The sequence below is a fragment of the Syngnathoides biaculeatus genome, chromosome 10 (genome assembly GCF_019802595.1).
Source record: "Syngnathoides biaculeatus isolate LvHL_M chromosome 10, ASM1980259v1, whole genome shotgun sequence".
NCBI classification, from domain to species: Eukaryota; Metazoa; Chordata; class Actinopteri; order Syngnathiformes; family Syngnathidae; genus Syngnathoides; species Syngnathoides biaculeatus.
The window spans coordinates 17661024-17675951 of record NC_084649.1 but is presented as its reverse complement, the minus strand read 5'-3'; the positions used below and the strand labels follow the sequence as shown (position 1 = coordinate 17675951).

The window sequence follows — 14928 nt, the reverse complement described above, 5'->3', positions numbered from 1 at the left end:
CAGAGGAACTTCTGCATAAAATACCCAAAAATATATTGCACAAATCTTAATGAACAACACGGAACAACTGACATGAAAGGTAGGATACATACTGTATTTATGAAGGCAAATTGCTGCTTGCAGACATTTAAAAGATCTCCACATAAAACATGGCAAGCGAATAAAGGAGATTTCTAATTTCTTGAGCTAGCATGTGGTCACATTTGACAGGAAGAAATTCAAGCAATCTGTACGCATCCCAGGCAAATGCCTGTGACATGATAGGCTATGTCTACTAAAATCTAAATAAAAAGGAGGAAGTTACAAAAGCTCTGCAATGTGTGTTATGTCGAATTCTAACAAACATTGCTGGGTTTGCGCGAGAAGGTCACTTGAGCAAAAGTATTTTCAAGTAAGGAAATGAACGAGGCAATTTGGTGCAGAGCGCAGGAAAAATGTACTTATTCCTGACTGTTAGTAGTATAGCTTATTTTAAGAAAATATAGATTTTGAAACGTGAAACACAATGTGACAACAAAGAGGACAGGTTTGAGTATGGATGAACTGCTTTCGTCTTGCTTCTTTCTTGTCACACCCCGCAGGAGACACACGGCACTGTGACAAGATTCAATTAGCTAAATATAAATCCATCATCTTCATGTTGTTTTTAATGTTACGTGATTAAGTAGAAGGCACGGCTGTTGCTAGCATTAGTAAACCAAGGAAAAAGAAATCACACTTTGGTTATTTTGCGACCAATGCATTGCAGGTACATTTGCATCCACTTGGAACAATTAAAAGATCCTAAATTTGCACACACAAAAAAAAGCCTATTGGGCACATAAACACAAAATTGAGTCAAAATCCAGTAGCCATCTTGAAAAAATAGTGAACATTCCCTTTATCCTGGGAGATCCTCACTCCACGACGAATATTTCCCTCTATTCTCATACAAAAAAAAAAATCTTTTTTACAATCAACTAAACTACTTTTCCAAGAGACAAGTCTTTTGGTCAAGTGCAGCGGTTTTCAAAGTGTGAGACACACCATTGGACTGCACGGGCATGTGCACCAACTTGGGAAAATAATAAGATACCCATGGCTATGTTAAAGGCCGAGAGAAAGGAACTTTTCTTTTTTTGTCTAAGATTGGAAGGGAGAGAAACAGAGATACCAAAAGGATATAATGTTAAGGTGAACAACATAATTCCCGTGTGAGGTGTGAAACGTAACATTTGACACAATACTGTTTTGAACCATAACGACTTAATGTAGCGATTAGAATCTCAGCGTAATATATATGCAAAAGGGCTCTGACTTTAAAATTTCACGCATTCCTCCTAACATATTTTTTGTTGCAGAATTATTCTGACTTTAGATGTTTTTATAGGTTAAGCTTGTAAATAGCATCTGGTTTGGTGTCACAAAGCATTTCTAACTATATTTTTTAAATGATATCCATAAACAGACACAACCACAATGCAAAACAAACAACTACAGCACCAATAAAATACATTTTAAGCGGTTTGGGGAGTATAGAGACCTCAGCTGGTTCATTTTGTGTAAAGGGTCTCAAAAAGTCTCACTGTCCCACACTTTGAAAAACCCCAGCATGCCAACCAAGGCCACATGCCGACTGACACAAAAATCTATTGTAACAATCACACGAAAAAAAGGACAACTTTATCGCTGGTTCCACAGTGTAATAGCGCTGGCAAATGACAGTTGCAGGTGATGATGAGAGGGGTGAGAGCCTAAATGAGGCTCAACGGCAGTAACAACACTAGCACATGAGAACACAATGACAACACGTGTCCAATTATAACATTGAAATATTCAAACATGTTGATGAAGACCGTCAAGATATTTCGAGTTGCAGTAGCTCACTCCGTAACAATTTAGAGGAGGCACATGGAAAAGAAGAGGAAATTAGGGCATGCTTCCTGAGAACTGCAAGGCAAACATCTCTTCCCAAAAAAAAGCCATGCACCGTCCTTTTGTGCATCTGTGTATATAGAAATGGCCTACGTGGATGTGGCACGGTAAAATAAAGTGTAAAATTCTTTGACGATGCTGCTGCACATTTGAAGCGACTGTTATCCCATCTTGGGTGGAGGCGAGACATAATCGGGGTTATACGCCGGCTGAGCCAGGTAGTCTACTTGGGCTGCTGGAGCGTTGGCCAGTGGCTGCATGGGAGGCTGCACGGGGGGCTGCAGAGGGTAAGACGACTGGCCGGGTGTAAAAGCGGCCTGGCTGTAAGGCGTTGGGTTAGGAGGGTACGCCGGGCCGGCTGGACGTCAGGAAACAAAAAAAAAAAAAAAACAAAGTCAAATTAACCTTTTGGAGACATTAACAGGGGTTTTCATTTTTCTCAATGCTTTTCTGAGCAAGTTGAAATTAAAAGGAGAGAAAGAACCACTAATTGAAAATAGATGGACATGGACTTTGAAGACTAAGGTTGCCAAAACAAAAGATTTTCAAAAGAATATTTTTCAGTGCCATTCCTTCTTTTTGTTTCTGCACGTAATTTTTCGACAATGGCCAAAGTTATTTTCAATGCCAAAACTTGACCTCCGCCCCCCAGAAAATGGCACTCTTCTGGCTCCTCGGCTGGTTGTAACACTGGTTCAAAGAGCTTTTACTTTTTAAGCTAAATGTCAACATAATGGCATCAATTTCTCTTTATTTAAAGTGTTAAATTTGTCCTTAAGTTGTTGGACTATTATAAAATTGTATCGATGTAAATGCCAGTTTGTGACAAACTGAATCAGGACTACGTCAGTTGGAAAACATTTTCAGTAAGACTTCCTATCTTTTTGTCAACAGTTTAAGGCCTGCATTAGACCACAAACTGAACGACAACAGAAGACAAATCCTTATCATTAATTATTGTTGTCAACTTGGGTTTACCATCCTCACATTTCACTATAGTACCTGTGACTTTGAGCGTGTGTGGCTTTAAAAGGTGGAACTTTGACTGGTGATTGACGAAGGAGTCAGCGAATGAGAGTGTGGCATCGGTTGACCGTGAGTTAAAGGGGAAATTCAGTGGTTTGCATGAACAATGTATCCAAGTGATCATGTTATATGTACTCTATTTTGACAATGTGATGTTAAATCCTCTCTCATGTTGAAGTGTTTTGAGAAGATTTTTAGCGAACATTATGAATTTTCAGGGGCGCTGTCATTTTCGTGAGTCACATGACTTAAGTGTGCGGATGTAACGAGTAAGGTGCCGCACTAAAGGCTCGATTACATTGTACCCAGTGCTGATTTCTCAGATTTATCATCATCTGATGAAGAAATAGCAGTATCGGTTGATCGGGAAGACGGAGGAAAATAATGTTGAATATTTGGATGGTTCTTCGGAACCGGAGTTTGACTACTCGGAGGCCTACGTGCGGGACGTAAGTGCGTAAATAAAGGCCCGCGGAGCTCTGGGCCAGCAGCCACAGATGGTTTTTCGGACGGAAATGGCGTGGAGTCTGACGAGCAAGCTCCGGCGGAGGCCGGACACCGAATTTTGCCCAAAGAATTTACAGCCACAGGTTCAAATCTGTATGGAAGTATTCCTCCGTCTTCCCGATCAACCGATACTGCTATTTCTTCACCAGATAACAATAAATCCGACAAATCAGCGCTGGGCACAATGTAATCGAGTCTTTGGTCCGGAACATTACACGTCACATCAGCACACTTAAGTCATGTGACTCGCGAAAATGACAGCGCCCCTGAAAATTCACAATTGTCGATAAAAATCTTCCAAAACACTAACAAAATGAGAGAGGATTCAACATCACATTGTCAAAATACAGTACATATTACATGACCTATTGGATACGTTGTTCATATAAACCGCTGGATTTCCCCTTCGAGTTAGCAAGCTCACTTGCTAACTGTTAGCTTGTCTGTGTTTTAATTCCCAGGCCGTCAGTTGCGGTACCGTTTGGGCAATAAATCAAATCAAACTGCACTCGCAGCTGTGCGTACCCTTGACAACATATAAAATATATTTGAAATAGTGCGGGTAGGGCATTTTAAATGACCCAACATTGATTTTTTTGGTTGGCCATCTAGATGTGCTGTTGTGGTATATTTGCTACTGTACTTTCGTGTAGACATATTGGACTTTGGCTCCTTTGGATAGTCTTTTTGCGCACTCTTTCCTCCTGGCTTGCCACTATTGTGTTTATCTACTTTTACATGCAGTGGTGCAATCTGTCATGACATTAATTTTAGTTAACATTAGTGTCACAAAGGTATAGTTAGTTAGGGTTAGGGTGACTTTGAAGCTTCAAGGGCAGAGATTTTGCTTCAATTTTTTTTGGTAATCGAATTACTCTATTTTTAAACCTTATTTCTATACCGTGTGTGTGTACAAATCCCCACTCACTAGCTTCCTGATACGTTGGCGGTGGTCCGTGTGTGAAAGGCTGTCCCGGGTGGGGCAGAGTGGGCATGGACTGCGGCGGGTATCCCTGAGGCGGCACGGGCTGGGCTCCGTATCCCGACTGCACTGGTACAGGCTGGTAGGCTGGATAGGGGGCACCCTGGTAGGGCTGTGGTTGCCCAAGCGACATTGTTGGTTGCTGGGGGTAATGTTGGGGGTTGGTGGAGACCACGGTGGTGTGAGTGGTGGTTGCAATTACCGCTGAAGGGAAATGACAGAAGAAAAAAAATAAGAATTTCTAAAACAATAGCAAAACCAAGGAGGCAAAAAAATCTAAATGGACAATAATTCCACTTTTTTACATACACGCTTTAGTTTTCAAAATAATAGCTCTCCAATAACTCTTGGTTTTTTGGTTTTTTTTTTAGTATCTCTATACACACCTACCTGTCATTTGGAACCCACAAAGCGCTCGTCCTTTGCACTCGTGCAATCCATTTTTCACAACAAACCCAGTCTTATTTAAAAGTGTCAAGAGTAAAGCCATCCTCCTGAGTGTTCGAGCAATATCCAGCAATACAACGAGCCGGCATTTTGGCTAACACGAACGTACAACAAGCTACCTTCCAGCTGGTAAAACTTGTATAAACAGACGAGCCAGCCTGAGTGCACTGCTGCTGTTATCCTCACTTCCTGCTTCTTCTCAAAAAAAAAGACCCTCGAGAGGATTTTCATGGTGCGTTACAAAAAGCCACATACATAAAAATCACGTTTTGTGGTGAAAAATGCGGATAGGTCCATTCCGGCTGCCTTTTTTCCCCCATTAATAACAGACTAAAAATCATGCATTTCATGACACTGGACCTTTAAGTCTGTGCAATTGGGCAAGTTCTGGAAAGGGGTGTTTAAAAAAAAAATTAGCAGTCTGGCATTGACTTTACAAACTCAAAACTATTATGTACAAACTTTGTTCCTACGACTTACCAATTGTTTGACTCACTACACTAATATTTATTTGTATGACTTTTTTGCTTCACATCTGCGTGGCATGGAATCAACCAAATCGTGGCACCTTTCAACTGTTATTCCACTCCAAGATCCCTTGACGACATTGCACAATTCTTTTACATTTCTTGGTATTGCTTCAGAAACAGCATTTTTTATGTCACTCCACAAGTTCTGGATTGGATCAAGGTCCGGAGACTGGTCTGGCCACTCCATGACATTAATTTTGCTGGTTTGGAACTAAGACTGTCCATGTGTACTAGTGTGTTTGGGGTAATTTCAAGGGCATGTTCTCTTCAGCATAAGCCAACATGACCTCTTCAAGTATTTTGACACATCTAAACCAAGTCATTTGATGGTGTGTCACTTGTTTTGCTCTCCATTTTAAGGAGATCCTTTTAGCAAAACAGCCCATCATTTTTTGCACCTCTATCAGGTTTCCACTCTCCAATTAAACTTTTAATCAAAGTATGCTCTTCTTCTGAACAATGTGTAGAAGGACCCATTTTCCTCTAGATTTTAAGGAAATATTCATGTTCAACAGGTGCTGGCTTCATCTTTAAATTGGGGCCACCTGATTCACACTTGTTTTTCACAAAACTGATGACCTCGCTGACTGAATGCCACACCAGGATTTTTTTAATACATCCGTCTCAACAAAATACCCAATTCCACAGCCTTAAGAGTGTTAATATTGTGAATCATGAGTCTTGTTGGTTTTCTGAAAATTTACTGCACCTACTGGTAACTTGTTTGACATGTGGAAAATACAAAATATACTGAAAACGTGGATTAATCTGGTTAGTCACATTGGACTGCTATGATTTTGAACACTACTGTAAACCTGATGGTGTTTTGTGGTCAAATAAATCGATCAACATTCTACCTCTGCATAAAAAACACAAAGGGAAACGGGCGTGTTAGATCTCCCCTCCACCGTAAACACACACACACGCTATTTTTTACCACCAAGGCCATCATGACCACTTCCCATAAATGACACGGGATGGTTGTGAGTTTCTCTCATATGGAGACTATGAGTCATTCACACACACACACACACACACACACACACACGCGCAGTAAGTGGAGCGCTGACATTCCTGTTGCACTGTAGCCGACCACTTGCTTTCTTGGCAACAAAGTATATGCAGTTTATGGGAGTGAAATAGTGTGGAACGAGGGAGACAACCACACACACGCACGCACACGCACACGCGCACGCACACACACACACACACACACACACACATGCGAGCATGTACAAAGCAGCATCTAAAGTGCATATGTCCACTTGTAAACCTCTAAATCAGTGGTTTTCAAACTTTTTGGAACATGCCCACTTTTTGGGAGATTAAGTTTTTCTGCACCCCCAACACAACTTAAAATCTTCTCCGACGGGGATGGGGGGGCACTGAAAATTGGAAACGAGGTGGGGAATAGTAACGCTGCATATGTAAATAGTTGAGAAAACTTTCACGATGCACAAACATACACGAGAAACACACATCCTTCGGAAAATTATTGTAAATTAAATTTCAACCTGTCCTAATCTGAAGTGAAAGGGAGCAGAGCCAGGAAAAGCAGAAATTCCCAATTTGGAACCAAGTAATGTGAGTCATGTGGTTGATGAGCCAACAAACCGCACAAATCACGCTTCTTCAAAAACTAGACAGACTACGCACGACCGTGAGTCATTGGTGGGTGGGGGGAAATTATGTTCCCGCACTTTCAACGGTTCGGCAGTTTGACACTGTAAGATGCAGGTTTTCACTTGTTTAAAATAACTAGACTCCAGAGAACAGAAATTACTTGCAGAAATCCTTTACTTCCTGAACTGTAAAACAATGGTATACATTGGGATAGTTAAAATGGAATGTTGGAATGAGGAAAACAGGTCATTTCAAATGCTCAGAGGAAATGGCCACAGTGTACCAGTCTCTGATGATAATTTCTAGGAGAAGATGTCAGAGCATTTGTTTAAATTGTTCAAACAAAATGGATTTCAGACCAATATTGGCTCAATGAGCTACCGCGGTCGATTTCCCAAACGGGCCTGTTATATTTGGTTGGGGAACGACGAAACTGTGGCATAACCCACGACCAATGATTTGGCCCTACAATTGCCCTCTGACGCCAAAATGAAATATTTCGCATGTTTGATTTTTTGAGATCGCTTCCGAACAATGAGAGATATCAACGACAGTGCACCTTGACATCGGCTAATAGGATTCTGTAAGACAGCCGTATTGCCGCCTCTGACAACATCCGCCATGTGTACGTACAAACATGAGTGGTAGTATAGTATGCCAGGACATAAAATTTTGTTGTCCCAAAATACATTAACCAATTCCTCTCCCAAGCACCGGTGATGACTGGCACATGTTTTTACTCATTTTGTCCCCCCGCAAACACACACAAAATATATACTGGCATGAGCCATTGTTGTTGCCGTCACCGTGATAATTGATGTAGCCAGTCGCGTTGACAGCGTGACATTATCTGGTTCAGCCTCCCAGACAGCATTTATTTGACAAGCTAAAACCCAATTTACCAGTGGCTGACAGAGGACACCTCAATAACTTTTATTTGATATGTCAGCAACTCCAGTGGATGATTAGGACTGACAGGGAACTTGCAGACTTACGTCTCGGCTTGCGGCACATCTTGTACAGACAGCAACAGGGACACACGCAGCAGCTGATGAGGACCACCACCACAAGGACGATGGTACCAATCACGGAACCCAACACTGGCGTCGTTCCCACGAACATATCGTATACACTAATGGAAGAGACACAAAGAAACAAGCATTACAACAAACCGTATATAATAAATACAGCATGAAAAGAAGATATTTTGTGTTTTATCAGAATTAAATGTTTGCAAATATCTGCTTTCACTAAAAACAATCAACATTTCTGCCTATTTTCGAACATACCACGAACCAAACCAGTAACTGAATCATAATTCATGGAAAATTGAGTTTAATCTAATGTATGAATTTCTCAAATTGAACAAAAATGATCGTTATTTGCTCCCATAGTATGAATAACCTTTAGATGACATATAGTTGAAGTTGAAGCTGCGTCATGAGTAGGGTTGGGCATCAAGAATCGAGAACCGATTGGAACACAAACTTAAATTCCAGTTCTCTCATAATTGTTTACATTTTTTAGATTATTATTATTTTTATTATTCATATTTTACCATATCAGAAAGAATTTAAAAACATTTGCACGACAAACTTAACATAAAAAGGTCAAACTAGCAACTTTCCATCAGAATGAATGGAGACAAGTATCACAAACACTACCCGTGTGCTTCATCGGCAGGTAGGGAAAAAAAAACAATATTAACAGAGAATTTCGCACTATTTGTTATTCTTTTCCATATCGTCTCATTTCACTTTCATTTTCCAGAATATTTTATGTTACCTTTTGTGTCAAAGTGTGTACCCTTCAAAATAAAAGACATGCTGTAACCTAGACTCTACATAGATTTGACTAGCCTAAGTTTCCTCCTGGATATTTTTTGCTCCTATCGGAACACAGAGTGCACAGCACTTTGCCGGGAATGTCCACTTTTTGTATGTGTTCGGTTAGACATGGTGATACCGTTTTCGGTCCTATCTGCACGGTTACACTTTTTTCAAGCCATGCCCGTCCGAAACAGTTTTTGATTCCAGCATCCTTGTCAAATGCCCTCGCTCGATTTTCATCCTTTTTTTCTAACACTTTCACCATCGTAAAACTTTGAACACCGTCGCTCAGTTCGCACTAAGTCCCACGCCCCATTACTTGGCTAACTAACAAGTTACACTGCGATTTCTGAGAACCGAGAACACATGTACATGGCAATGGCGAAACTCGATTAACCACTAACACGATTGGATCGTTAACTCTGTTGGATCTGTATAACTCTGTTGTCCAATCGAGTAATCTGCCGCAAACAAGTTTATGTTTATGTCGCAAAATGCAAATATTTACACTACCGACCGAGGAAGTTAAAACGGCATATGATAGTCGTGCTTGTGCTAGCACTAAGCTGAACTTGCAGCTCGGAGCCCACCACCGAGAAGCAAGCACACGATTAAACACCCCCCCCCCCCCCCCCAGAAGTTTTCTCAACGGATTTGTGCTTATCTCGAGAATGGTCATTTTGATCTGAAAAAGTAAGAAATTCGCCCATCGGCGGAAAATTATCATCCCTCTATATAGCAGTATTATGTAGTAGTATGGGATTTTTTTTTCATATCTTTTGACATAGACCTGGAAATATATGACAGCCAATAAAATTGTGAAAAAAAAAAACTGGCTCCATGGGAGAGAGAAGAGGGCTGAGAGACAACACGTAATGCATGGATCAGACTGCAAGACAAACTTGCTGTTTCACGATTGCACTATGTAAGCCTACTGCAATAAAATCCTGTATTTTTATCTGGTCAGTGCAAACGCGATTGAATACACTGTTGACTGTGGGGATGACTACACAAGTGGATCACACCGTCTCAGAAGAAGAAAATGAGGAAAGATTTATGTGTTGGTGGTCACCGATGCTCAGGACAGGAGATATTTACAATTGAAAAAATTCACAGCACAGCAACAAACAAAAAATCCCTCAAAAAGTAGATACATGAATTGCTGTATTGTACTTACTACCATCTAATTAAAGACCATTAATTTGTTTTGTCTGTCACTAAGCCTCACTGGCATAAATAGATGAACGAGGATACATTTATTGTAAATATGTTTTTTGAACAAATAAGTAGACAAACATAAACAGTAAATGAACAAGTCATTCAAACAGACTCATTGCTCCATCTTGTAGTTGGACTGGTGATCACTTATTCATTTTTTAAACACAGTGATGGGCCCCAAAAATCCTGATTGTGTAAGGACTACTAAAAACAAAACACCTGAGTTAAAAGTTAATTTTAGTCTATGGCTGCTAAGAAAATTGATATTTGTAATTTGAACACCACTTATTCAAACCATGCATACTTTTTTGACTCAACCCTCTAAAGAATAAGAATTAAGAATCGCTTGGAAATGGAACTGAAATGAGGTGCCGGAAGCACCCTAATGGACCTTTCCGATTGGCGATCTTCAGCTCCGACTACCCACCCCACCCCCATTAGCGACAGTTGCCAACTCCCACAATCTTCCGAAATGACGACTGAACAAAACAGGATTGAAGTTGATTCTCTATCGCGTATTCCAGATAATATTGCGGTATGTTTTTTGCCAAATGCGCCAGACTTGTCCATGAGGGTTCTACAGAGAGGTCTCAACTATTTCACGCAAGGATATGTATACGGAATTAAGATTACTATTACTAAGACTACTATAATAAGGTAATGGCAGGATAATACCATCAACATTACGTGGTTACCTAAGAAAGGAAAGTTGGTTTGACAATTAATCCTTAATCCTAAAATTCCTTATTACTAAATTAGGCTTCGAGCTTCGCAGGACTTGATCACCCCTAAAAGGCTCATTTAAAAATAATTACCTTCCCAATTTTATAATGCTTTTAATCTTACTTCATTTTTATTACTTTTTACTACTTTTATCATTTACGTCATCCTACTTACCATCAGTATCATCATGTTAATCATTTTTCCTTTTATTGATTTATGTTCATCTTTTACCATTCAACCTCATTAAAGATCGATCGTCAACGACATCAACAACATCTAATTGTAAATTCCATTTTAATCAGTCGCTCATTGATAAACTCCAAACTCTAAAACTCAAAAACTCTAAAAACCAAATCCGTACGATCCTAACAAGGATTGTTAAATTTACTAGGTCAATGACAAGTGCAATCGATTCATAAGAGATGAAGCTGCTGTAAAAGCAGAGCGATCCATTTGTCACCCTTTTACTCGGTAAGGTTACTCGATAAAGGCTGATAAGTGAGGGCAGACCGGATTGGCTCTGCAAAACTAAAGACAATTAGTTCACCTAGGCGAATTCATCTCGACACTGACTTAACAAGCTCCCGTCCCCCTGCACACACGGCGTTAAGAGTCGACTGGGGTAAAGGGGTAGCTTAACCCTTTAAATGGAGAGTCGGTCAGGAGATTTCTCCCGATTAGTCCTGCGGATAAGCAGAATCTGACAGTGTATTCATTTGACTTGGCTCGTAATTGAACCCAGTGCTCTGTCTTAAAAGTCTGATGTGATCCAAATAGGCAAACAGACATTTCTCTTGCATGACCTGGCGCATTTACGTATCACTAACCCGACTCTTCGGCATAAAACATTACACACTTCATTCAGCAGGTCAGTGACACAAACAAAGTGAAAGTTGTTGTCCTGCTACGTATAAAGCACTGATAATAATTCAATCAAACTCAGAGAAGTTACTTCTCTCTTACATTCGAACATACAGCCTTGTGTTTGTTGATATTTTCCACACTTAGTTGTTCGCGCGCTCTTCTTCAAGTCTTAATCCATCATAGACACTTTGTCAACTGCGTATTAGACTTTGTAAAATGAATCAACCGAACCCCTTGTAACCTAGTCGGATATCTTTCATCAGAATTGCACGTTCCCCAACCGTATCTGAGGACCATTTTCTTCGTATTATTAATTTTTCAAAGCGCGCGCGAATGATAACCAGCATTGCTTGTGGGTCAAGCCAGGGGTTAAGACAATGCGGCTATCTGATTGGCTATTATTCTACGAGTGATTGACAGGTCGGAAAGGTCCATTCAAACCATGCCCAACCCTTCACAGCAGTGTATATGAAACTAGTAGCTTTTGTCATTAATTCGTACCCAAGGTTTCATGAAGGGGACAGTATGACTCTGGAAAACATTATTTCAATTTCCATGATTTGTTATGGGGGCAAGAGGAGTGTTTGACTTACAGTTCTATTACAATGACAGCACAATGAAATTGACATCTCGGTTGATCACATAAAATTTTCCCCATTTGTACAGTAACCAAAACAATGTCCTTGACTGATTTTGTACATGAAAAATAGTGGGCTTCGAATGGATTGCAGTTACATAACAAATGAGGTTCATGCAGGCGGTCATGCGCCAAAAAAAAACCAGTTCCTGTTACACGTCTGCAAGCAATGTGCAAAGACAGATGCAAAAGGAAACAGGTAAAGGTTCTTCTGTTACACCAAATCATTATGTAAAGTAGTGTGATTAAGTAGAACACTTTGAGTGTGTGTGTGTGTGTGGGGGGGGGAGTTTTACCAATCTTCTTGGCTTTCCTTCGTAAAGCGGAAATAATTCATATTGCAGCAGTGTTTGGCGGTGCAGCTACCACAGCAGAATTTTTCAAGACATCGCTCAGAGTGGTGATACATCCCGCCCGCGTCCGTGTAGGGCAGACAGTCATTATCGCCCACTGTGACAGATCACAAGCAAAAAAACACAAGGCACAAGTATCAGGTTTTAGTAGATTAGGAGTTTGTATGCCAGTCATTACCCTACAAAATGTTGTTAAGAGTATTCTGAGACAGAAAAAGTACATAACAAATAATTTTGCCACCTTCCATAAAATCCTATTACGGGGGGCCCAACATTGATCAAAACTTGACCTCAATACTTGACCGTTAATCTTTATAGTCTGAAAAAGCTATTGTGAAAATAGAAAAGGTAAATCCACCTTGCGCGGGGAAAAAGACTGGAATTTAAGAGACAATATCAGGAGTCCTACTCAAAAATACGGGTGTATTCCTTCGGGTGATCGTTGAATGAGGCAACGAAGCCGTCGAAAAGAGCCTGCCCCCGCCCACACAAAAAAAGAAAGCGCTGACCACCTTGCTTCCATTTCGACATCCTCGCTTTGTGAAAAGCAATTTTATGCAATGATGTTGAGCAAAACAAAATTAGAAAAGAAACTGGACATAAGTAACACACTTTGGGTCTCATTATCTTCCATATAACGCCAAGTCATTAAAGATAAACAAAGGCAGGCTGAGTGGAATGTGTGTTTATTCGGTGCCGGTCCAGTTGGAGACTGCTGATGAAAGATACTGATAGAGATGTTAGCGTTGCTAACTCTAAGTTTTCACGTTTAACTTCCAGAAGTAATAAATATTCAGTTGTACAGTAATAGTACAATTGAACTGAGTGACTATGGATTGGTCTCCAATTACACCATCTTGTGTGTCATAGAGGTCAGAGAACCCAGGTGATAGGTGAAGCGTGAGGGTTTTTTTTTTTCTATCGTTAATTTATCCGATTGGTCTAAATTTGGTGGTGACGTCATCGGAAAACCTATCCATTGGTTTAGTTCTGTAACTATGATTACGTTGGGTCATTTCAGTACTTCTGAATTCCTCCAGGGCTCGAAGTAAATTAATGACAAAATACTGGTCGGGGGATTTGACTATTGTCAGGCAGGATTTTTTTTTTTTTTGTACAGCACATGATGTCTTTCTACAGGATTACCTAATATAATGTCCGGGGTGTGCACTCTGTTTTAGCTGTTCAGCTTCAGGGGAAACGAAACTCTGCCTGAATAGCTGTCGAAAAACTCCACCCAGAGAAAAGGTTGGCTCAATGTCATTTAAAAAGATATATGTATATACATTGGAGTAGTTTCATTCCATAAGCGATGTTTCGTTTGTATAGCTAACGGCATTGATAAGGACTCGTCTTTTTTTCCGCTTCCTGACAAAAACACGGTAATAGCGCTGTGACGACACAACAACAACGACGACCACGGCGGATTGTCTTAAATTTACAAACTTACACGACACACAAGTGGTCAAGGTGGCACAGAGTAAAGCCAAAAGGAAAAAAACGGACAGGCCTGACACCATGGCTGCTCCTTCAAGACGCCAGGATGGATTCACACCGACACGCTCACGCACACGAGACACACAACAGGAAGTGAACTCCGCAGACGCAAGCTCAAAGATCGTATATGCATGCATGCATGCATGCGCTAACGCATATCTCACTCCGATGTAGTTCCCCCCTAACTTCCGGTTGCTTAGTGTGTTCCAACCTTTACGGAGCCAAAAACGCACTTATTTTAACATTCGAAAAATATGCACAATCACACCTCGGGGCAATTTAGAGTGTCCAATTAATGCAAAGGTGGGTCCGGGATTGAAGCCCGGACCTCAGAACTGTGAGGCCAACCCTTTACCAGCTGCTCCACCGTGCCGCCCAAAATTATTTCATCAATTATTAATTATATGAGGTGAGACGATTTGCCACTGGTGTGAAAAATCACTTGTCCATGTTTGTGTATTTTAATACACGTTCACGTGTTCAAATACTCGCAGGGAGGCCAGAGAACAGATTTGAACCGCAAACCTCAAAAGTGTGAGACAGGCGTAGACTGATTTAGTAAGTGTCATACTTGAAGAGATCTGCAGAGAGCAGCAAAACATCACTGAGCTCTCGAGACAAAAAGTAGCAAGAAGTATCCTGAAGAAAACTGCATGTAAATAAAGCCACGTCTATTGAGTAGATAGTATATAAACTTTGACACATGAGTGCAAGCTAGTCTGGAACAATTTCTGTCACGTACTCCAATAACGCTCAATGCATTCAAGTATTTGCGCAC

The 14928-nt window shown here is 40.6% G+C and overlaps 1 protein-coding gene across 1 annotated transcript; it reads right to left on the bottom strand.

Moving 5' to 3' along the window:
* Nucleotides 1-73: 73 nt before the first annotated feature.
* Nucleotides 74-14276, bottom strand: LOC133507132 (protein shisa-5-like). The gene is made up of 5 exons (XM_061831871.1): nucleotides 14104-14276; nucleotides 12597-12750; nucleotides 8025-8161; nucleotides 4376-4633; nucleotides 74-2272 (listed from the first exon to the last, which is right to left on the bottom strand). Exons 1-5 carry the CDS (start codon nucleotides 14171-14173, stop codon nucleotides 2076-2078), a joined length of 816 nt encoding a protein of 271 aa, XP_061687855.1. The 5' UTR covers nucleotides 14174-14276; the 3' UTR covers nucleotides 74-2075.
* Nucleotides 14277-14928: the final 652 nt, after the last annotated feature.

Bases quoted from the DNA above. Each gene is read 5' to 3' on its own strand.
- LOC133507132 (XM_061831871.1), bottom strand. From the start codon at position 14,173: ATGGTGTCAGGCCTGTCCGTTTTTTTCCTTTTGGCTTTACTCTGTGCC. The intron at 4,634-8,024 runs GTAAGTCTGCAA...ATTTCCCTTCAG, and splicing joins GATGTGCCGCAAGCCGAGAC to CGGTAATTGCAACCACCACT. The intron at 2,273-4,375 runs GTGAGTGGGGAT...CCTGACGTCCAG, and splicing joins GCCAACGTATCAGGAAGCTA to CCGGCCCGGCGTACCCTCCT.